The sequence below is a fragment of the Varroa jacobsoni genome, unplaced genomic scaffold (assembly GCF_002532875.2).
Source record: "Varroa jacobsoni isolate VJ856 unplaced genomic scaffold, vjacob_1.0 contig01777, whole genome shotgun sequence".
NCBI classification, from domain to species: Eukaryota; Metazoa; Arthropoda; class Arachnida; order Mesostigmata; family Varroidae; genus Varroa; species Varroa jacobsoni.
The window spans coordinates 44550-67722 of NW_019214691.1; the positions used below are offsets into that span (position 1 = coordinate 44550).

At 38.4% G+C, this 23173-nt stretch overlaps 1 protein-coding gene across 3 annotated transcripts; it reads right to left on the reverse strand.

Moving 5' to 3' along the window:
* Positions 1–4257: 4257 nt before the first annotated feature.
* LOC111272204 (WD repeat-containing protein 44) lies at positions 4258–23173 on the reverse strand. 3 transcript variants are annotated; one of them, XM_022853513.2, is made up of 15 exons: positions 23118–23173; positions 19521–19689; positions 16028–16198; positions 15576–15877; positions 14895–15111; positions 14122–14486; positions 13302–13481; positions 12277–12387; positions 11579–11661; positions 11139–11285; positions 10575–10819; positions 9924–10174; positions 9259–9621; positions 8595–8764; positions 4258–8278 (listed from the first exon to the last, which is right to left on the reverse strand). In XM_022853513.2, the coding sequence occupies exons 2-15, from the start codon at positions 19677–19679 to the stop codon at positions 8094–8096; spliced, it is 2949 nt and encodes a 982-aa protein (XP_022709248.1). In that variant the 5' UTR covers positions 19680–19689; positions 23118–23173; the 3' UTR covers positions 4258–8093. The 3 variants fall into 3 exon arrangements, with proteins under 3 accessions (XP_022709248.1, XP_022709247.1, XP_022709249.1); XM_022853512.2 differs by lacking the exon at positions 23118–23173 and adding an exon at positions 22017–22411; XM_022853514.2 differs by lacking the exons at positions 13302–13481; positions 23118–23173 and adding an exon at positions 22017–22411.

Consider the following 23173-nt stretch of genomic DNA (forward strand, 5'->3'; position numbering starts at 1 on the left):
CACGTGGTGTTAAAAATGTGTATTTTCGACTAATGCACTTTCTTTCAAGAACCACTGTACATCTACAGAGGATTACTTTATTTTTAGACAATCTTATACAAGGATGCATCACTTTTTAAACACCCGGTACGTTGTGTTGAGCCGTCCATTTCTACAGGTCATAAAGCCTTAAGAAAACGCAATATAGCTCTTGTCAAGGACACCTTTTTCTAGAGTGCCACAGGCTTAGACACCTAAAGCAAACGACAACAAAGCGAAATATATTACGCGTCATACAAAAGAGTTTGCTCTACAGGCCCGTTGAACGTAGGTGCACGGCCAACTGTTTACCTTCGGTGTATTCTTACAGCGTGAATACCAAACCATAAAAGCTGAAAATAATACTATATAAAATGCGTGTAACGACATAATTTTTCGACGAACTCGCAGCATGTCTACAAATATTTGAGACATATTAGGTTTTATAGTTCAGACACATTATAGTCCGTTCTCTCCACAAGGAATAACTGTAATAATAGGTCCTTTGCACTGAAGCAAAACATATTCTCGTAAGCTGTCCTCAGAAATTTTAGTTATCAAACTAATTTGCATAATGGCAAGCCGCTACAATTTTGTTTGCCCCTCTAAAAAGTTATGTTTTGCGGCTTAATTTCCTACTACCTAGTAGTAATAGAAAGTTAATTCCAGAGACCGATAAGCTTAATAAGCTATGTCGATTAATAGATTCTTGCGGATTTCTGTTGCTGTAACAGGAATAATTTCTAAGCTCAAATTGAATCATTTATGGCAATGGCAGCTATGGATATGCGGCCATTGTCGATCCAAATTTTAGGATTACCATAACATTTGATTACCATTTCGTTTTATTGGTCTATTGAAAAGACCTCAGGTAAGTTTAACAAGACTCTTGATTACGGCCTTAATAGCCTCAACGACGGCGTGCTTGGCCAACTCACCAGGAAGAAGCAGCTTGACGGCGGTCCAAATTTCCTTAGGGATAATGATCGACTTCTTGTTGACCCATTCATTTTAATTAGATCGGACATTTTAAAGAGTACAGCTAGCAGTGTTCACGTATAGAACGCCATATGTAGTTTTAAGTACAATAAATTAAAAGTATTATATATCTAACGGTGGACTCACTTTTAATGAGCGAATTGATCTGTCTATTGTCTGAGTGCGCTTTTATTGTCGTCAGGGGCACTCGCTGGTACTAGCTAATAGGCTCGACCTTTTTCACATGGCGCCTAGTTATTTTTGGGAGGCAGCTTTGACTTTCGGTGTTTCGATATACTCCTCGTAGATGGCGCCTTTGTGGCTGCCTGCCATGTTCTCCACTCTTTTCATTTGTAAAACTCGTTGAGCACAACTTTCGAAGCACTCATTGCGGCATCATCCCTTGTACCAAACGAACGGCTCGGAGGTTTACCGGAGGCAAGGCTCCACCTAAGAAATTGGTCATCAAAGCCGCTCGCAAATCGGCTACCGGTGGTGTCAAGAAACCTCATCGTTGAAAGCTTAGCATCGTCGCTTTTCGTTATATCCGCGGTTACCAGAGACCGACTGAACCTCAATCTGAACAATATGATATCTTCGAGATGCTTCAAGCATGGACTAAAACACATACTTTTTTAACATACAGTTCCCATCAAGCGATTCGTAATATCAAACTATCTATTACCTAGCTGAGTGGTTTAAATTATTTATCTTGCTGATCCAGAGGGGAATTTAGCAATGCTGCGTTAAATATAACTAATGTATTTATCATTTATTGTATCTTTACGAAAATACATCTTTAATTTGTGCTTTTTAACCGCCCGGAACTTTATTGGAAACATTAGTCTATTCATACATTTTTAACAGTAGAAGCTTTAAAAGATACTATAAACCGGCACTGGAATTTCGTAGTTGCAACAAAACTATACCACATCCGATTTTCCTTGCATAAGACAAAATTGCTCTATGTGCTTCGAACACCACTGCTTGAAGATTTATATTATATAGAAATAAAGTAATTTGACCTCTTTGACGTTGGTGGGCCTGAAAAGAGCCATCTTTAGTGGAAGAATTGCAGTGTACACATTGACGAGGTGCACTTGGTGACAGCCTTAGAGCCTTCAGGCGTGTTTGCCAACTCACCAGCGGGGAGAAATTCGACATCAGTCTGGTCAACAAACATCGAGAGGCGATGATCGAGCGATTGTTGTGGTGAGAAAGGCAAGATGCAACAATTCTCGAAGATGTCGCTCACGAAGTAGTTCATGATCGACATTGCTTTCGAAGAGATATCGGCGTCCGGATGGGCCTGTTTGAGAATTTCGTAAATGTAGATAGAAAGGGACTCTTTCCTTCTGCGCTTCTTTTTCTTGTCCGTAGCTTGGACGTTTTTTGGGCTTTCCGGCTTTTCTAGGTGTTTTCCGAAGGTGCGGGCGGCATGATTTCGGTGATGAAACCAAGTGATTTGTACCTAGCCGTGACTTATACTTATAGCTTACTTTCAAAAGAGATTTAACGACAAATCATAGACCCCGTCCATTGGGAAAGGAGCCAGCATCCGGGTGAGCCGATTTCAAACGTATGTAAAGCTATCGCATCCACTCGGTTTTTAACTATTACACAGCTATTAATCTAAACGTTATCGTGTCCGGACATCTCAAGAGAGAGAAGTCAAAACCAAGACTCGGTCTTCGGGGGCGTTCCCTGTTGGTGCTCCAGAAGGGCAGCTATGCTGAGTGTGTTGGAGCTGCTGCCCCCCTGTACCTCGCTGCCGTCCTTGAGTATCTTGCTCCTTTTAGTCACTCTAGTTGGCTGGTAATGCTCTTCGTGACAGTAAAGATACCTGGATTATACTTTGCTATCTTCAGCACGCCATCCGTAACAATGAAGAATTGAAGAAGCTTCTCTCTGGAGTGACCCTCGGCCAGGGTAGTGTATTGTCTAATATTCAAGCTGTCCTCCTCCCCAAAAAACCGAAAAGCCCATATCTAAGCGCTGGTGCTTTAAAAACGGCTCTTTTCAGGGTCACCACATAGTAGGAGATCAAACGGTGCAAGTACTTTTGATTTATTATTTTATTATCAGCACCTACTGTACATGGATGTACAATATAATAAGTTAAAAGAAAAAATCAAATACTGAAGACATATGGACTAACTTCGTGTAAGTGAGCGCTTATGTGCGATCTACTTATCGAAATTGTTAGGTAAGTTGGGTTAGTTGCCATTTTACATCAGGCAACACTGGTTTTTTAGTTTATATACATATTGTTATTTAACTGTGCAGATCAGACCCGAAATACGCTTGACACCGCCACGGCGCTCAAAACAACGGATGGCGGGTTTGGTAATACCAGCAATGTTGTCACAAAGGGCTTTACGATGACGTTTGGGGCCTCTCTTTCCGAAGCCCTAGTCTTCCTTGCCACGTCCAGACATGATTTACATCGATTAACAAAACGGACGAGTAGATCTGTCTTTTTGCTGAACCTATTTTAATAGCCATCAATGGAACTTACGGGTGCCAGCGAATCGGCTAGATCCTGTCTATATAGCACCTAAACATTTTCTAAAGAAAGGGTTTTCATTTGTGGTGTTTCGGTATACTCTTTCAAGTGACGCCTTTGTGGCTTCCTGCCATGTTCTATTCTCTTTTCGTCTATAAAAGTTATTGAACATCATTCTCCAAGAACCTAATGTTGAATTATGCTCGTATTCAGCAGAGCGTTCGTAACTCTTTCGGAGGCAAGGCCTTCATAAGTAGCTGGTCACAAAGACCGCTGCTAAGTCAGTCACGGGTACTAAAAGCGCCTTTCTTGAGATTCGTCGTAACCAAAAATCGACTGAATTTCTCATCTGTAAGCTTCCAGTCTTGATCGTCCAAAACTTCAAGACCGAGCCTCGTTTCTAGGGTTTGGCTTTCATAGCTCTTTAAGGGGGCGCCCGAGACTCATTTAGTTAGTCTCTTCGAAAACACAGACATGTGCGCCAATTACATGAAACGAGTCACCATAATATCAAATCGTACTTTTTTAAAAAATGTTTTTTCCGTAACCACCCACCTGAATATCGCTTACTCTAATCAATCCACGTAGCAATGTAATTAGTAATTTTTGTATTAATTAATTAATGTAACGATAGAGCACGATGCGATAAACAGTGCTAATGAATAAACAAGGGTCGTGGATGTGTTCGCCAAGAAAAGGCCGTGAGTTCTATTTGATACCTACGGTAACATATGTAAGTAATCACGCCACTAGGATATGAAAACATGAACATTGTTTATATCACATACGATAAGATACTTATGAGTTGATACAGTAATAGTTTATAACCTAATCAATAATTCATTTAGTAGACTAACATTAACGGCAAAAACCTTTTGTGCCTCGTTTTGCGTTGTTCAAAATCTACAGTATACAATTCTCTGTCACTTTCTACCAGGGTCTCTCTTATATGTGTTAGTGTTTCAACATTTATGTTTATATATCGTGCTGTCTCACCTCCATAACGAAAAGATCTCTCATAACGTTCTAGTTGCCTAAATTTTTATTTCGGTTTGTTAAGGAGCATTTTTTGTCCTATGGCTTATTCGCTTTTACGCGCAAGTTTTTTTTTTTGTTTAATAATTTATCAAAATATACACAATATTGGAAATATGAACCACGGTTGACGAGAGCAATCGAAGAGCCCCTATTAACCGAAAAATTTTCCGAGTTCGAGTTATATACTACCAAGCATCAGAGGATGATAAAGATTGTGTCTCTGGTTAGATCTGTGCGAAAACATCCACATCAGCCCACCTCAATATGAAATTAATTATAAAGTACTACAGTATAGCAACAGTAATAATCGTAACAGCGCATGAAAGGGATCTTTAGCGCATCAAAATAAAGACTTAGCAACTGATTAAAAACATTACGCTTTTTAGTATATCTCTACCAAGTATGAGCAACTTTTTACAGACAGGTGGTTTGAAGGTCCGGATGCGATTAGACTATTTGAATAATACGTGAACTGCCATTGTTTTTACGTCTGCTAATTTTTAAGAATGGAATGTGTTGGGCCGTACAGATCTAGCAATTATGCCTTTGAACACTACAATTATGTTTTTATTCTCCAAGCATGTAATTTAAGAATATAGGTGGTTTTGTATTGATATATTGTATACTTTCGATTATAGCTGACAGTGGAATATTTTTAACCGAGCAGTGGATTTGCACCATGAACCAGTGTCAGCTTGTAATCAAACCATTCTACATCGAGGAATCGGTACTATGCACAAGCGGGTACTAGCAATCAACTTCATAGTAATAAAAATCATGTTTATTATTGTGGCAGTTCATATATATATATATATGTATATAAATATATACCACAACGTCACAGGTCGGTCATCTTTAGCATCTTTATGATTTATGTTTTGTCTAATTCAAGCAGGTGCTCAGCCGCAGAGTTAAATGAGCGTATCTACCTAAGAAAAGATTCACTGTTTTCTCTTCCTCCTCGTGTAACTGCAAAACGTATACATAATGCTTTTATATTAGAAAAAATAAGAACCAAAAAAGTAGGTGTACAGTTGATTGTGTAGCGTATTTGCTTTATGACTTGGATGTTTTGGACATCGTTGACTAATACAAAAAACCTATTGTATTAGATCATTTATTCAACAGGACCGCAAATATGGCCCATTGCGCGAAAACTAACATTCAACAAATTTGGCGCGAAAAAAAATGATTCGGCAGTAGTTGCTCCACTTCCTTCAAGCAACGTGTACGCAATTATAGACTGCGCATATCATTCTGCTGGTGCTGGTTGTAGAAGTAGATACCATTTTTCAGCTATCGGAAACAATAAAGAGTATCTTCTTTAGTGTAGCCAAATACGACAAACGATTAGCGGATTTCATTATTCTATCAAATCGTGTTATCGGCAAAAGGACAGAGCTGTATAATGACTTATTAAAAGTTTATCTATTCGCCCTTCTGTAGTCTGAAACCGGCTCACTTAGCTTGGTGGATTCAATGAATCTTACGAAGATTGAGTAACAGCCTTAAGCTTGGACCAGAATAGCTCTTGAAAAATGAGTAACGAGGTATAAAATTTGTTTCAGTGTAGCGACGGTAACTCACCAACCGTTGCCGACTTCATTGTGGACCATCGATTACCAGGTACCAATGGAAGCTCGTCTTGACCTGTCTTGATAAGCAGTTAAATTAACGCAGACAATAACAGTAAAAATTTCGTTCAGCTAATAATTGCCAACACGTTCGAATGGTTGATTGTTTTGTATCTGTGCGTGTCTATTGTTTAACTTGAAATATGCATCTACTTAACGTACATGATAAGGCTACAGTACCTAATTTCTTTCGATTTTCACCTTGCTTCAACAGATAAACTGAAATAAATCATCCAACTTCATATTCCTAATTATGCCTCTAGCAGTAGTCGCCATCCTCGAACATTTAGCGAATTATCTAGCTATTCATATATTCATTACGCGTATTTTTACTAATAGTGTACTGTATATACATTGCAGGTAGAAAGAAACGTCAAAGGTACGCTTTCGACTAAGCAATCGCAATTGTCATTGTTATATAACGTATGCTTGCATATAGTTCTACACGGATTCACTTTTTTGCTTCTCCAACGGTTACCAGCATCAACACTCTTCAGTACTCCGCGCGCTACTCACAAAGTCATTCCTTTTTCGTTTTTCTGCGTCGCCGTAACAATAGTTGTCCAACAATGGTTTGGCGCGTCCTGTTGTGTTGTTTACATAGTATTACAAAGTCGCTCATTGCGTTTACCGCAGTGGTTGCTGGCCTACATATACCCACACCTATTATGCCCTTGTTCTGTTTTTTCAGGACAAACACAAATGCTGTGGCACAGAGACTGTAGTAATATCATTCACCACATGAAGGATTTCTTATCATATCATTTCTTAACGCAATAACGAAAACCTCTGGAAAGTCAGTTTATCTTATCGTCTGGTGATTTTCAATCTCAAACTACTGTATTACAATGTGTTGCTGCAAAGTGTAAAATATATTTATCTTTTTGCATACCCTTGCGACTGATTATCTGCAAGGGTATAAACGCCATCATAATAAATACAGTATATGTGGTCATTAGGATTAACCGACCAGTCTCAGTCAATTCCAGGTGGATCACATTATAAGAACTTAATAATTATATTCACAGACACGTTGCCATGCTCGTGGCTGTATGTATATAGGCTTAGGCTTTCTTGTATTACCGAACGATCTTGGCGGTATCACTTAATCAACATAACTCATGTTTTGGCATCTACATAGATCTTGCTTACTTAGTGGACGCCACCCATTGATTCTTCATCAGGCATTTAAATTTGTGTATATCGACAGGCCTAGGACTTATGGGGTCTTCCAACAGTTCTCGATCGTGGAAATCTCACTCAACCGTTGGATAACGTCTATAATCACTCGTTTTTAACCGGTGTATATTTTTGTCTATTCTTAACTCTCTTTGTGGCCAATTTCAAATTTATGTTAATATATAACATGCCTGCAACCTTCCACTATATCTGCTGTTGTACCATTCTCCTCAAATAAGTGTTTCTGTTAACGTGGTTCTGTGCGTGACAATTCACTAGATTAAAAACAAGAACAGGTTTCCTTCTCCAAGCTTCGTTGACTAGCTCGTTCGATTTTTTCTCGTCCTTTGTGTCACTTTAGCTGGGCCATGTCGCACACTGCCCTGTTTATTGGCATTAAGTATTAACGTCACCGTTGATCGGTAACAAATCCACAAGAATTCCCTTTCAGGCAACTTTCCTCCTCCTGGTAATAAATTATTGTATTGATCATTCATGTGAAAACATTTGGGTAACCTTCGAAGGCTTCCCTTGCCTCTATAAGTAACCAAACAGTTATTCTAAGGTGTTCGTCGCCTGTAGGACCCGAGCCTTTTTCCAGTGCCGGTTATAGCAATGCAGCTTTCAAGGGTACCAACAACCCCGCTGGTCCTATCATCACGATCGCCTCCTTCACAAGTCTGATCATCATTGGGCCCACTGCTGCAGCATACGGCCAACAGCGGTCCCGGGCGACCGGATCATTCACTTTGACGCATCGAATGCGCTAGCACGTGAATCTCACCCCGAAAATCGGCGGAAACAATTACGTAATTTTTGGCGCTTTCCGACGCTACCGAAGGTGGAACAAGCGCATCATCCAGCTGCTTCGTGATGATATCCGGCTTCGGAGCAAACACTGCGGATGTGACCGAAGCATCGTGAACTAGTCAAACGCGCGTTAATGAATATAGAAAACATAAGAACAAAAGAGAGACCAAACATTAGAAACGGGGGAAACTTTAGGGGAAAAACATTAGGATTCAAAGAAATGATTGTTTCCCTGAAACGTACAAACGCTAATACAGTAGTCGGTAGTATAAGCGAACTGGAACAACCCTATTACCTCGCTTACCTTGCTTTTATTTCTGTTAGGTATACAAGATATATCTGTCTCCTTTTATTAGTTATCAAATATTATCTTAAGACAACTTTCGGCCCGAGAAGCTTCCTATTCGCAGAGTTCGCGGAGTGCTACTTACCTTTGATGTTCTCCCAAAAGGCATTGCGGTCTCGCCTAGCTGAGGAAAACGCTGAGTGGTCATGGTAGGTTTTCCAGATATAGGTAAACATATTTTCGCTGCCACTAATCACGTATCGTCCATCTGGGCTAAATGTGGCTTTGATTTGGCTGCTGCTGTTCACCAGACCTCTGTAAATATCAAGTAAAACCCCAACATGTAGTGCATTAGTGAGAATGGCCAGTGAGCCCCAGAGAACGGCTCGTAAGTGGTCACGCGCGCCAGGTATTTTTATTGGAACACAACAGACCACATCCAAACAGTTACAGTATTATATTAACTTTTAATAGTATTATATTAAAAAACATGTTAATAAAGGCACCCAAAGAACTGACTAGAGCCAGCTTGTATATTCAGTTGTCTACTTACTAGACATAAACAAAATACAAACTAAACGTACTGCAGAGTCCGTGCAGTTTAGCATAAATCTTCAAAAAAAAAGAACGTTTAGATATTTGCGCCGTTTCTCGAACTAGAAGCCTGAACAGTTTTTTCTTTAAATTAACATTCGGAGTCCGAATTTAGCAATTCTGGTTTTGTATTTGATTACATTTTTTAGAAAATCGTATTGCATGTATTTCTATTGCATCTTAAAATAATTAGACGTCGTTGCACTATACTATACCTATATTTGCACGAGAGCGTCAGGTCTCTGAGATCGTAAAGGCGAATTCGGGAATCGTTACTAGTTACAAGTATTTTGTCTTCGCCGGGCATTGGCTCGATTCCTGAGATCTTCTTTCCTTGGGCATTCTTACCGCGCGAGCTGCGCACCGCAATCTGTGTATAGTACTTAAGTTGGTCGGTCGTGTAGAATACGCATCGACCATCGTACGAACCAACAACAGCAAATTTGCCATTTTGACAAAAATTGGCACAAGTAATCAGTTTTGTATGAGTGCCTTCCAGCTCGTTCCATAGATGCACTTTCTTATCAGGAATATTCCACAAGCGGAGTTTGCCGTCTAACGAACCGCTTAAAAAATATCTATAAGCAAAATATGTGGAAAAGTAATGATAATCACATAATAAGTTGTTAAAAAATTGGCGAGAGAATATGTTCCGATTTTAATAAAAGTGGATAGATAGAGTATTGGTGAATTTGAAGTAACAATTTGCTACTGGCATTAAATATTTCTATAATAGAAGCTTATTTTAATTGCGGCATAGCCACCTTTAATAATATTGCGTGCTACGTTGCATTAATGACAACATACCTATAGCTGTTGAGCGTCGGTTATTATCTCTTTACTTTTCCTACATATGCAAGAACAGATCCCTATTAAATACCTGTCATCTCGGGGGTGAAATGCAATCGCAGTAACGAATTCGACATGGTGAAACACGCAAAGACACTCGGCTCGACTGATGTGCCACAGGCGAACAGTTTTATCCATCGACGAGCTGAGAATGAAGTTACTTTTGCTCCATGACACATCCAATACGTCAGCAGTGTGACCTTCGTATTCGGCAAATGGTTGAGGCATAAATGGGCCACGGTCTTCGACCGTTAATTCTATACCAGCTGAATTACCGGCCTCCTAGATAAAAAAAATCACACAGTTAAAAATCACACTAGAAGTCTGCTAGAAATGCAGATCACGGAACACGATTTAGAATACAGGCTTGTAACCATACCGGACACGTCGCTAAGCTTAATAAATATAGTGGCAACTAAGAAATAAAACAATCGTTACTTATAAATTACACATATCATATGTGCTATGAAATTATTATGTTGTAGTATAATTATATTAACCATAGTGTTCTAAAGACGGCTTTTTATTCCACCTCCGTTAGTCTGCCAATAATACGTGATGTAAAGGATGTACCATGTAGATAAGTCAAACAAAGATTTTTTCGTTTAATACATAAGACCCTCCGCTTCACGTCACAGGCAGTCGAACGTTGCGATCGACAACTTAGACTAATAGCACTTACTTGGTTACCAGCAAATAATAGATCTTGAAGTTGGCCTGCATTGCAATCGCGGTTATCGTTGATACTGTCCTCCCGGTCACGCCCAGTGTTCGCTTGGCTTTTTCGTCGAACTTCATTGAAGTGTTCGAATGCGTCTCTAAGGACCCAGACCCGCACAATATGGTCCTGACCAGCACTTGCCAATAGCCTACCACACTGCGAAAATTTCATCGTCCATACTGCTCCTTGGTGGATACCTTTCAGAGCTAGTGCACCAAATCCACACAGAACAATACAAGACAATGCAAAACAAGATCAGTTACCAGAACAAGTCTGAAATATTTTTAATTGAAAAACGGTCTGGGAACCCAACAGCTGGTTGACAAAGCTTAAGTACAAATTATAATTGTTATGATCCAAAAATAGTTAAAAAAGCTACAAAAGAATATAAAAAATAAACCAGAAGAAACAGATACTGATATCATAATTTTTGCACTTGGAGTTTAAGGCTAATCTAAATATCTATCAGATAACATTATTATTGATCTACTGAAAAATAGCACTTAAAAATTGTATTTTTTCTACCTTGCACTTCCCGAATTCCGTCGAAATCCGACTTCTGATTTTTGGAGGACGTGGTCACCTTAACTTTGTCCGGTTGTGGGTCTAATGTCATAAGATCTACTTCGGCTGGTTCTTCCTGACTATGCTGGGACTGCCACTGCTGAATTTCTGCAGATTAAATCACCAAATTCTAAATGTAGTATCTAGAAGATTAGAACAATCCAAAGTTTCCTAGATCGTTACGTTGGCTCTTCCGTTACAAAACTGATCTATTCTGACTGATGCTTGAATGAAATAGATCCTTGTATTACTATTGACTAGGTTTCCGTAATGCATGAGCAATATGTGGCAATACACAGTGTTCATTACGTGCGCCTATTTTGGCATGCACGCGCCTACTTAGACTATTGTGTAAAAACAATTGCATAAGCAAAAATCTTTTCGCAACAACGAAAACTTACTTTCATCAACACTTTCAGCAACGTTTTTAATCTTTGTCACTGTGGCTTCTAGTTTCTTGCTCAGCTTCTGTTTCAACTTACTTCTGTAATACAAAAATAAATGCCAATTTGAAATACAGTATATTCATACCCCTGTCATCCGAAGCGCTTGTGCAAATCATTTACATGGCTCCTAACTACGTCACAGATATATATTTCTCTTTTATTTCTGTATAATTTTATATTTCACTTACATAGAGTAAAAGATATCGAGCACTAGATATTTATTTTCTCTGTATAGAAAAATTATTTCAAAAAAACACCTCTTGTTTCAGTTTCTTTATGCATTTACATAAATCACTTTTTTAATAAATTGAAATGCCTTTATAACAAATTCTATACTGCTAAAAATAAAAAACATTAATCAAATTTCTTGCGATTAGATGGTTTTCTACTCTGCATGCGCTTTGGTTCCACCTACATGCTTGCGTCTATAAAATATAATCTAAGTTCCTATTTTGTTGGCTGTAGTACTTAATGAAAGCTAAAAAAGGTACTACTGAGAACAATGAAGTGACCTGTAGTCAATACATTTTTGATTCTTCTAATTACAGAAAAAATCTCATTTTTCTGTCCATTGACAACAGCGATGGCGTCAACAGATACATACAAAGACTATCTGTTAATAAAAATCACTGAAATGTTCAAAGAGAACTTACGCCTTTTTCTTCAGCGTACCGCTGGGCTCCAAGTCCGGTGGGTCGTCTGTAGCCGGCTCTGTAAGGCCGGCACCTTCGATATCCGAGCCGCCATCCAATTTGGTCGTCGAACTGAAAACAATTAGCGATACTGTTTTTTCAACGCACGGTCGTAACTACAGTAAAGCGCAAATAAAGCGAACATACATTTTGCATTTTATACCGAAGAACCGTTAGCGCGTACTAGAATGCGCTACAAACTAAGGCTCACTAAGAGACAGAAAAACATTTCTGTTAAAAAAATTGTTAGCCATTGTTTCGTATCTACACACCAGTCACAAAATAAGAGCACGCAACGGCAAATAGAGCAAGCACTTGTTCGTTGTGCTTTAAGGCACGTAAAGGCCTGCCGTTTTTTTATTTAACACTAACATCCAATTCAACCGGACGAACGAAACCGAACGGTCTCTCAAAATTTATTTAACACCCATTAGTTCTAAGGATGTTTAAATAAACGTCAGCATAAATTGTTATTTTTCCTAAATTACCGCTATAGCAACAATTAAACTTTCAAAATTGAAAAAAAAAGCGTAACGTATACACACTTGCAATAGCAACAAAAAAAATGTAACATATATCGGGCGTACGTGAATGGTATTAATAGCGGTGTCCTTCGGGGTCATTCGTGCTATTTCAGCTTCTGCGCTCAAATATGTCAAAAAACAAAAACGATCACACACGGATGGAAAAAGACTACGCACATCTTTCTAAGTGACCGAAACATGCTAATCTGTGACATATCTACGCCGTTCCAACAGTCGACTTGTAAAACTAACATTCTTTGGGAACAAACGTATTGATTGCAATTGCCAATCGTTACGCATACTGGAAATGGAAAGCACGACAAAACATTTTCTAGGTAGAGCCAGTGGGCGCGTGTCAGGCCGAGGAGTTTTCCGACGAGGCCAGGCGTAACCACCGATGAAAACTTGATGAAAACAAAATCGTGCTCAGCAGGGGGACAGCGTTTTCTTGAGCTTGTTCACCTGTGATCGTCGTTATCTCCGGCCCCTGCCTCAGGTCCGCTATTGCCAGCTGATTCGCTAACTTCGCTGAGACTGCGGTGCAACGGTGGCACCTCGTCGAGTGCGTCTTGTGAGCTGTCATTGAGACGCTCCTTCATTCTTCGAAGGTATCGCTTTTGTTTGCGGCTTTTGAACCACGGGCTGGCCAATCGTTAGAGTAGTTACAGCAAGGAACCAATCACATAGTAGAAATGCACCGTCACCAGATCGTCATGAGCAGCACCAGAACCATAGAGAAAACACGGTTACCATCGTTAAAACTATCAAATAGAGCTTTTTTTTTCTTTTTTTTTTTTTCGGGAATGGCTTCGACCTAATGAAAGTGAAAAATTGAGGTCGAATAATTTAACTACGTAAATATCACATTAATAATAGACGTACTTTTCACATATGTAATTTTTTGTTCTCTAAATACTATTGGTGCTTCAAAACCCTTATTTTGATAAATATTTTTTGCAACTATCGAGATTTTCTTGACAAACTCTGATGAACGACTATACTGTAGGTGCCAAAGAAATAATGCGTAAGGCCTTAACCATCAATCTTTGCGCTGACAACGGGATAACACTACTGTCCAATGGATTTCATTTAGATTTACTTATAAACAAAGTTTTAGGCTGTTCAATGTCTCACGAAAGAGCATTCTCCTCTAAGCAACGTTCTTGTATAGAAGCTTATCCCTAGAACTGACATTTCCAACTAACACGTTCGTTTAATGATTTTATAGTGCACTTACTGCATGTCTCAGACCTTCTCTCCATTGAAGACAACAGCTACTCACCTCACATATTCTTGCGTGATCCGCATTAAATGTAAACTGAGAGGATTAACGCACTGCGGCAGCTTGTCTTCAGCTACACTTAATGGAATCTTCTCGCCAGTGTCCAGATTGAGCACTTCGATTTGTTCTAGTATCTCTAAGTCTGACAACTGTCGACCAGAATCTGTCCTTAGACGTGGCAATGCATTCGTCGCCTTTAACGAATTCTCGGGAGTTTTGTATTCAAGCGTTTTCACGCTAGCATTGCTTGACCTTCGAGGCAATCTTCCTCCAGTGCCTTCTTTCGAGGTTTCTTTCCCGCTTCCTGTCGCATTTTCACACAACCGAACCTCCTCTTTTGATAAACCTTTATCTTCTTCGTTGTCCTAGGGGCAAATGATCAAAATCAAACACGTCACGTAAACGCACGTCGACCTAATTAAATTCGCGTTAATATTATTCACATTAAATATAATAGTAAGTAGATTTAGTCTGGAGCCTTGAAAATGTCAAGAATGCAGTTCATATGTGTGCGTACATATAATACCGAAGTAAAGGCACAGAATGCATGCTCTTAAGTCGAACTGAAATAATCCTGAGGAAGTATTATAAACGCAGGGCAGATAATATCAGTAGAGATATAACGTCGAAAACGTGAAATCATAAAAAGTTAAGCAAGAATAGGAAACCAGTTGTTCACTCCATAAACATCAAATGCCATAACTGTAGAAAAGCGCATAGTGATTTGTGTTTACCTAACAGACACTGTATATGTTTTAATGAACTTTTAGGACCTGTGGCTTAACGACGAACTGTCCCCTCTGGACATTTTCAATTGGCAGCGAGAAGTCTCTACCAATCGACGAAGTCGGTGTTTCAACGGGTGGTGCCGGGAGGCCAAGAGGTACTACAGAGTTTATCGAAACTGCATCCTCACTGTCGTATGCAGAAGGGTTTGGCGAGCGACGCGATTCGGCATAACTTGCTCGTGAGCGCGACGTTTTGCGACGTCTGTAACGTGATAGAAAATAAGCCGCTGATTGCGAAAAATGTGAAAACATTTTCATGTCACATGAAGGGCTTTTCCACTAGCGATTCTTGCCCGTTTCAACCTCGCCATCTGAAACAATCTTTCATTACATAGCAAACCTGCAACTTTTTGTATAACAGTCTTTTGTGCTTTACTATTGTTTCTCACTGCATGCGCTGTTGCTAACAATATTATTATATTTGCGCATAATTTGCAGGTTTGTACTGTTGTTGATCCACTGATTTTTGATTCTTTGTTGCCAAGTATACGAGTCCCTTAACGACCAATAATACAGCAATGAAAACCACTATAAGATTCACGCACTAATATGGGTATAATAACACAAAATACTGGCCATCTATTTTAAAAATATGGACAAGCTTCGTTTAATAATCTGTCCGCATGCATCACTATTCCTTTTTAGTTCGTGAATTATGGTCCGTACCTTGGGGGTGCAATCGGCGGTACGAATTCCTGTGGGAAATTCGTCGGTGGCTTTGTTGACGCGACAAGGTCAGGTTCATTAGTACTGTGGTTGTTATTGCTCGTATTGTGGGAATTGCTGTTATTCGTTCCATTTTTTCCGACACCTGCCCGTTTAACACCGCAACTATTCGACGAAAATTTAGCTGCACTGTTGGCCAGAGGCTGCAGACGGTTCTCCGGCAGCAGCTGCGACGGTGAAGATGACGATGAACTCGAGGGTTGATGGGCTACCGCTGATGTTAGCGGGGTCTGCTGCTTAAGCTGAACAGACAGTAAAGGTTAACAATAACGAGATTCATTATGTATATGCGGTGACATATCTAACATTCAAGAGTAACTGGTTCCAGTACGTATACGACTATGGAACGCCACTAGATAATCATTATAAAAATCTAAAAGCTAGATGAATACCTTCGTAAGGTAAAGTCCCTCAACGGATGACGAGGCAATACTTTCAGAATACGAGCTGGATTCGTCGTCAAAATGAGCTGGCAATGCTGAAGTGCCAGGATGAGAAGGTTCTTCCTCTTCTCGAAGAAGGCGTTGACGTCGCTCCTCAATCCGCCGGGCCCGTTGTTCAACCTAATTAAGTTAGGTTGAGGCCAAGGATATAGTTAGATTCCCCAATGTTACCTTCATTCACAATTATTTCCACTGCTTCTAATTTCAATAATGCAATATTCAAACATATAATCATTTACTTATACAATGAAATAGAGGGTTTCGTTTTAAGCTTAGACTTTTTAGGTTATTGATTTGTTCACTAGTGTCACCACAGAATAGAGTTGCGAAACTATTAAATAAAGAAATAGCTAATTTAAGTGCGTATTCACCGTAGTTTGATAACCGAACAGATAACGAGGTGGTAAAAAGCAAAAACTCAAACACGCCTTTGTGTATATATCAGTGTGTAAATATTGTAAACGGAAACACATGTATATAAAACAAAAAAAAAATAACAAAGAAATTATCGACTATGCCCCATCAAATGAAAAGGCTACACATTATAGGGAATCGACAGTAAATCAAAAACAGAAGATGTAACCACCAACCATAATTACAGAGATTATTAGTAAGCTAGAGAAGTAGAAGTAAACAAGAGAACTAACGAGAAATATAGAATTGAAGAATGCCTGAACAAGGCTAAAGATTGGCCCAATCAAGCTAATACAAGAAACGCGCACATGTATTTCGTGCGCACCACTGTGAGAAAAGATAGAGAAATGGTCGTACAGCAATGGTGGGCATTAACCCACTTAGAGGTGTATATAAAAGCAAAACGGCAGTATCAGAATTGAGGTAGGTCTACAAAATGGAAGTGCTAAAGACGATTAACTGGGCAAGGAACAACATCATTTTTGGACATTTGTGGACTAAGGGAAAATACGAGAAAAAATGGTTTCGAATTAGGACAGATAAAAATCGAATAACTTTTAATCACAGGGGTTAAAACAAGGATATCTATGTTATGTACGTGTTCCATAGCCATATCCCATATATGTACATGCGTATACACTCCATATTATGTGTGTACACATACGGATACAGCAGCGAGTATGGCATATGGAAGCAACTAAAATTTCGAGGTAGGGTATAAGATAAAAAAGAAGTTGTCTTGGGACCTTTATTGTTGCTTAACGACGATATGGTAGATCTAGCCAAAGGGCCTCTGAACTGGGACAAATGCTGCACATATATGAAAATTCTTAGAATAAGGCGGCCTTCCAACAAAAAAATGTGCAAAGATAATCATTCATAAATAAGGTAGGACAAGCGGAATTATTTACACGAGCAAAAAAGTAGAGTGTCAAGACGAAAACAAGTATTTAGATTTTAACTTGTCTTCTCTTATTTAATTTACATTTAACTTGTGAATACAGATGGTATTAACAAAAAAAAAAAAACGAACGCGAGTAAAAGAGACCAGATTAACAGTCGCAATTGAAAAAGGACAATAACAAACGGAAGACAGTTGTTATACACACAAAGCGACAAACGAATCGTAATAAGCGAATAGGACAACAATGCTAAATGCTATAACACGATTAGCACAGTAAGTAAAATACAATATTTAGTCAGAAGTGCAACAATACAATTAAATGTAATTGCACGTAGGCAACGCAGTTCGTAAAAGGGATGTTTGGAGCATCCATTTTCGGGTTTAGAACGAAAGCGAAAGCTAAATGATCAAATGAAACATAAGGTCATAGAAATGTCAATAGCACAAGAGTCCTTAGGAACGAACGAAAACAAGGAAAGCGCGAGTCACCTGCGCAGGTCTTCTTATGCGAGTTAGACCGAGACTGATATGTTTCAGTATTAACAACACGAAAATTAGCAAAAGACTTCAAGAAGTATATGGATTGGATATCACGAACCAAATGCTACATAGAAAGAAATTGGTTTAAAGACAGTGAAATCTAATAGAAAAAACAAGTTTACTCAAATCTGAAAATAGTGCAAACGGCAGACTCATCACAACAATGTTTAGGAGTAAGTACACCAAGTTCAGAAATCATGAAATGGCAGCTAAGATTCAAATCGCAATAATCATAAACCCAGTAGCGGATATAAGCCGAAATGCGCCAACGCGACAACATATTAGTAAATGAGATACACTGATGCCACCGGCTGGCTTTACAGCTACTCGTTTCAACATCAGACACCCGTGAAACTATTTTGCTCAAACTGTACTATATTATAACATACTGTATATATATATACACATATTATGACAGGCAGAACATAATATTTTCAATCCAGTTCTTTTCGGTCAAGAATTGTCCACTTCAAATCTAATTACACTATTTGTTTAACCACTTCACAACCTCGAGTTTATAAAGAAAACAACAGACTACAAATCATGCCGTAGTGCACGGAGAAGTTTTCAGTAGCACAATAAGAACATTTTTTTTGGATCTGATCTTTACGAAAAAATCTAGTATTCGTCTCTGCTCGTAAACGTAATTTCACAGACTACAGAGCACGAATACTCGTTGACTTTTAGAACTGGGCAATATAATTAATCAACATATCCTTCTAGATCAGATTTAAGAGTTCTGTTTAATCATTAATACATTGTGGATGAGTTCTTTATCTGTGTAAAATAAATAGACACTTTTTGGTAACCTGGAAGAATAGAGAGAAATTGTTTTTGCCAATTGTAATGTTGACGGAAACAGTTATTAGGTGTGTGGTTCGATGTCCTGGAAATTGATCGTCAAAAACATTTACGGCTGTACGATCATAATCCAGTACAATACAAAAATAGGAAACTTACAACTTTAGAAAAGAAACATGTAACTTAAAATCTAGTTGTGACTACACCAAAGGGGTCTTTATCGATTCATCATTTAAATCGTAATTAGGTCTACTTCCCATCATTATACACAACGGACTATAATACATTATTATGCGTAAAAATAAATTTATTAGCCGAAAGCTGATATAGTGAAAAAGAATATTTTGCGTCGCCTTTGGAATTTTCATTATCATTTCTATCATAAATATAGCTAGCAACTGTGGCCGAGTTAAATTTTTGCACTAGCATAAGAAACAATAAGTGAATCACTCATCAGATATCTCCCTATAGCTATAAGTTTTGAGCTTGAAAACTTTTTTCAAAAAAAAAATTTCGTTTTATGTAAAATATTTAAGCGAACCATTGATATGCGTAACCCGAGATTCATATCCGTTCTTCAAAATATGTCACATTCACTCGCCGAATTGTGAGGCTTTAAGCTTAAGCATTAAAGGACGACCTATCATGCCTGCATTTTGCTCAAATAAGCCGAAGGTACAGAACTGAACGCAAAAATAACAGTCTACAGTACAGCATAAATACATGACCATTTCGACTATCTATATATATATGTATACATAATATCTTATAAGAGTCCCGTACCTCATCAGCCTTAAGACGTAGGGCTTCTTTATCAATGAAAAAGTGCGTTCCACTATCAAGACTAGCCGGCTCCGTGCTCAAATCTTCGCTAGCAATTTGTGTCAATGATGCATCCTCCGCATCGAAAAATTCGTCCGAATCGGATCCTGATAGGGACATGTTTTCTGATCTGAAAACAAAGGGAAAGAACAACAGATTTCGTAAACTCTGGTGCTGTCCGATCCGTGTGATTACCAAGGCAATACCAAAAACCTAACTCGACTGGGGCATTGTAAATTCATATGTACTTAGCAAAAACTATAAAAGTAAATTGGAAAATAGCTGCAACTTGGTACTAAATTTCAACCGAAATGTAAAAGTTATAACGTATAAGCTTATTGGTGTACAAGGTTATGGGAAATCTTTGGCATCTAAGTATTAGAAGGTGTGATAACAGAAGATGAAAACCGTGCAGCACAATACAATACAGCACAGAATCATCCGTATGTTAACCTAATTGTTTAGGCTAATCTATAGTAATGGAACCCTATTATGTGCTCAACAATCAATGCAGTTCTTCTACAACTTGTCGCCAAGGAGGATCGTGATTTACACATATCTTTCTTTTGCTTTTATACTAACACATTGCTTAGTTAAAACTAATTTAATATTATTTTCCATATTTTAACTAAGTAAATATGAATATACTCAAGAATAATTAACATAATTGTAATTGTTTTGGTTATTCTGTGACAGACCTGGAGTCTTTACCATGCATTCAGTATTAGGTACGATCTCGCTAGCCGGACCCACTTAAAATCTAATTATTAATTCATGTTTGCTTCTTTGCGCCACTGACATTTTGTGCGAGAAAATGCCGAAAAATAATGTTTACCAGCTTATCTATTGCGTTTGTAATCGGCAGTAGTACATTGTGTAAAATGTGGTGATCGTTAGTACATTAAGCCAGTGATGAATGAAATCCTTGTAAATCAAATAAGCACACAAGAAAAGAAGTTGTCTAGGCTGGACGACGACACCTACTTAATTGCCGTCCTAATGACTATTTCTGTAAAAAAATATGTCGTAGAGCATATATTACTCGCTTTCATACTGCTGTACATACGAAAAAATATAAATACGCTCATGTTTTAAAAATTTCTCTGTATTTACAAAGTTATTTTCTATATGCTGTTCGATTTTAAATTTCCGTATAGAACTATACTCGATGATTTTATTATAATTTGCAAAATCGACCAATTCCCCTATTTTATGTAATATCTGATCTCTCTATTTATACACGTGTGCGCACAAGTTAACAAAAAAAAGACAATGGAACAAAAACATTCGCGCGTGTCCACTTCTAACGATCCAATTCAATGTATTATCTATACTGTCCCTTTTCGTTAGCCTTTTTAAAATGTAAGCTCGTTGTGGGGGCACGTCTAAAAAAATTATCTTCAGTACTTTACAAGTTATACTGCACGTGACAAGTGCAGAGAAATGTATTAGTTGTAATAACGAACATCACTTGTAATAGTGACATTTTGACCCTGTCTATCAAACTAGTTGAACTCTTGGTCAACATAATAACCGCAACGAGCCAAAAGTATTATAGATATGGATGGACTCCTGATGAAGATGTCATGGTTTTTTGAAACCAAAAGCCTTCAAAGAGAATGAGATGCGGTATGCCAATTGAAAGCTACTGTAGGTCCCACTTTTGACCCAATCGAGTATAGTAAATGTCGGCGCTTTTTCGTCAAATAAATCTGAATAAATAAAAAACTTTTAAATCTCTAGAGGTACTCGGTGAACCACGTAAAATATCATGGTTTTGACGATCGTCAGACAATTCCCGGTTACATCGTAGTCGACTGGCTCTTGTCACATAAACCCTTAACTTTTAATAAACACCATACGAAAAACGCCACAAGGCAAATATCTTATGACGCAATAAGAAATTACAGTATGGGAAATTGTATAAAATATTTACTTGCTTTGAATTATCGAGATGTCTATGGATTGATGTTTACATGTGCGCATTAACACAGCTGTTACATGTAGAAAGAGCACAACGTGGTATTTCTTGTAAATGTCCCGCCGTATGCGCAGCAAATTTGGCAAAGTTTTGTTAAACTATTTATAGATTTTCTCTGGTGATACTGTGCACGAAAAAGGCCCAAGACTTGTAGACTTTAAGTACTTGCTAAAGAGGCAAAAAGTCTTGCAGCTAGACACTTCACAGAGAATTCGCTATCCCTTCCCGTATAGAACAAACTTCGTGTTTCGTTTGAATACGCAAAACAGATCGTAACGTCTCAAAAAGCGCAATTCAATATCGCATAATTATTCTGTGCTATTCAGCATTTTCAATATCTGCTGAATCCGTATCTTTCTATACTTCGATCGTAGCCGTTACCACCCACATGACTTTTGTCAAACGATAATTGCAAAAGAGGAAGTATCGCCTATTTCTATCTAGTTACTGTATCTCTCGTCTTCAGGGAAACTTACCTGTCTCCTATCAGATAGAGCTTTGGTCTAATTGCGACTCCAATGTCGGAATGCAGGGAGAGCCGATAGACGCTTGGTCTCCCTTTTCCGATGCACAAACGACACGCTTAAAGCGAAACTTCCATAAAACGTTTTTTTCACTTCTTACATAGTATAGCTCAACAGAGACAACACTCACATACAGCAGTTCTAATAACTAACATTAATACTTTCCTGCTGCTATCGTGTCCCATGGGCGCCTCCTGAGACATCCGAGGTGAGCACACCGATCGTTTCTTAACTCACACTGGCAATGACTACTGTTCACATGACAATTGATCGATGAATATATATCTATCACACATGCTTCCCCTGTATCGTTCGACAACCACTGGATGAGTGAACGAATAGAAAGACGTCGTCTGCTAAGGCAACTCTGTTGTCCGCTCTCATACCAGAAACAATAACATTAAAAATATGGTTGGGATTGGTCGGCTTTCCGGGCTATCGAACTAAACATGTCGTCGAGAGGTGCAGAGCATTAGATGTGTATGCTTTGATCGGAGATTATCCAATACATTTTCACTGACGAATCACACACAATAGGGCTGGATTGGTGAAATTCGAGGATTTAAGTTAAGCCGGGGGGTTTAGCGTATTAAAAAAAGCCCTATGGTTTAAGAAAGGTACGCTTAACACGATCATTTTTGAAGAATTATTTTAGTCGGTATTAATAAACATGTTAAGACTAGATAGTACGTTTTCGTCAGTAACGTCATCTTCAGTACGTCATCTTCAGCTGACACATTTAACTTTCCTTACCAGTTCTTACTTATAATGTATTTAAATATTGCGTTTCTAACGTTGGTTTAACATATTCCATTACAAAACAAGATTTGTATACAAACAAGTCCAGATGCGGTTGCTTGCCGCTCGACATAGACACAAATAAGAAAATGAATATCTATTTATTATAGATGTTGGAAACTGATATATTATAAATGTATACATTATTATAACGTATATTATAAGGCTAGTATAAGCTGATTTTCCTAATTCGTTTCTTATAAAGGATATATTTTCAATATTATTTTCACTATATTTTCGATATTAATAACTTACCTTTTTACAGCGCTAGTAATAACCGAAAGGCAAGTCTGTGCTCAAGGGCAATTAAG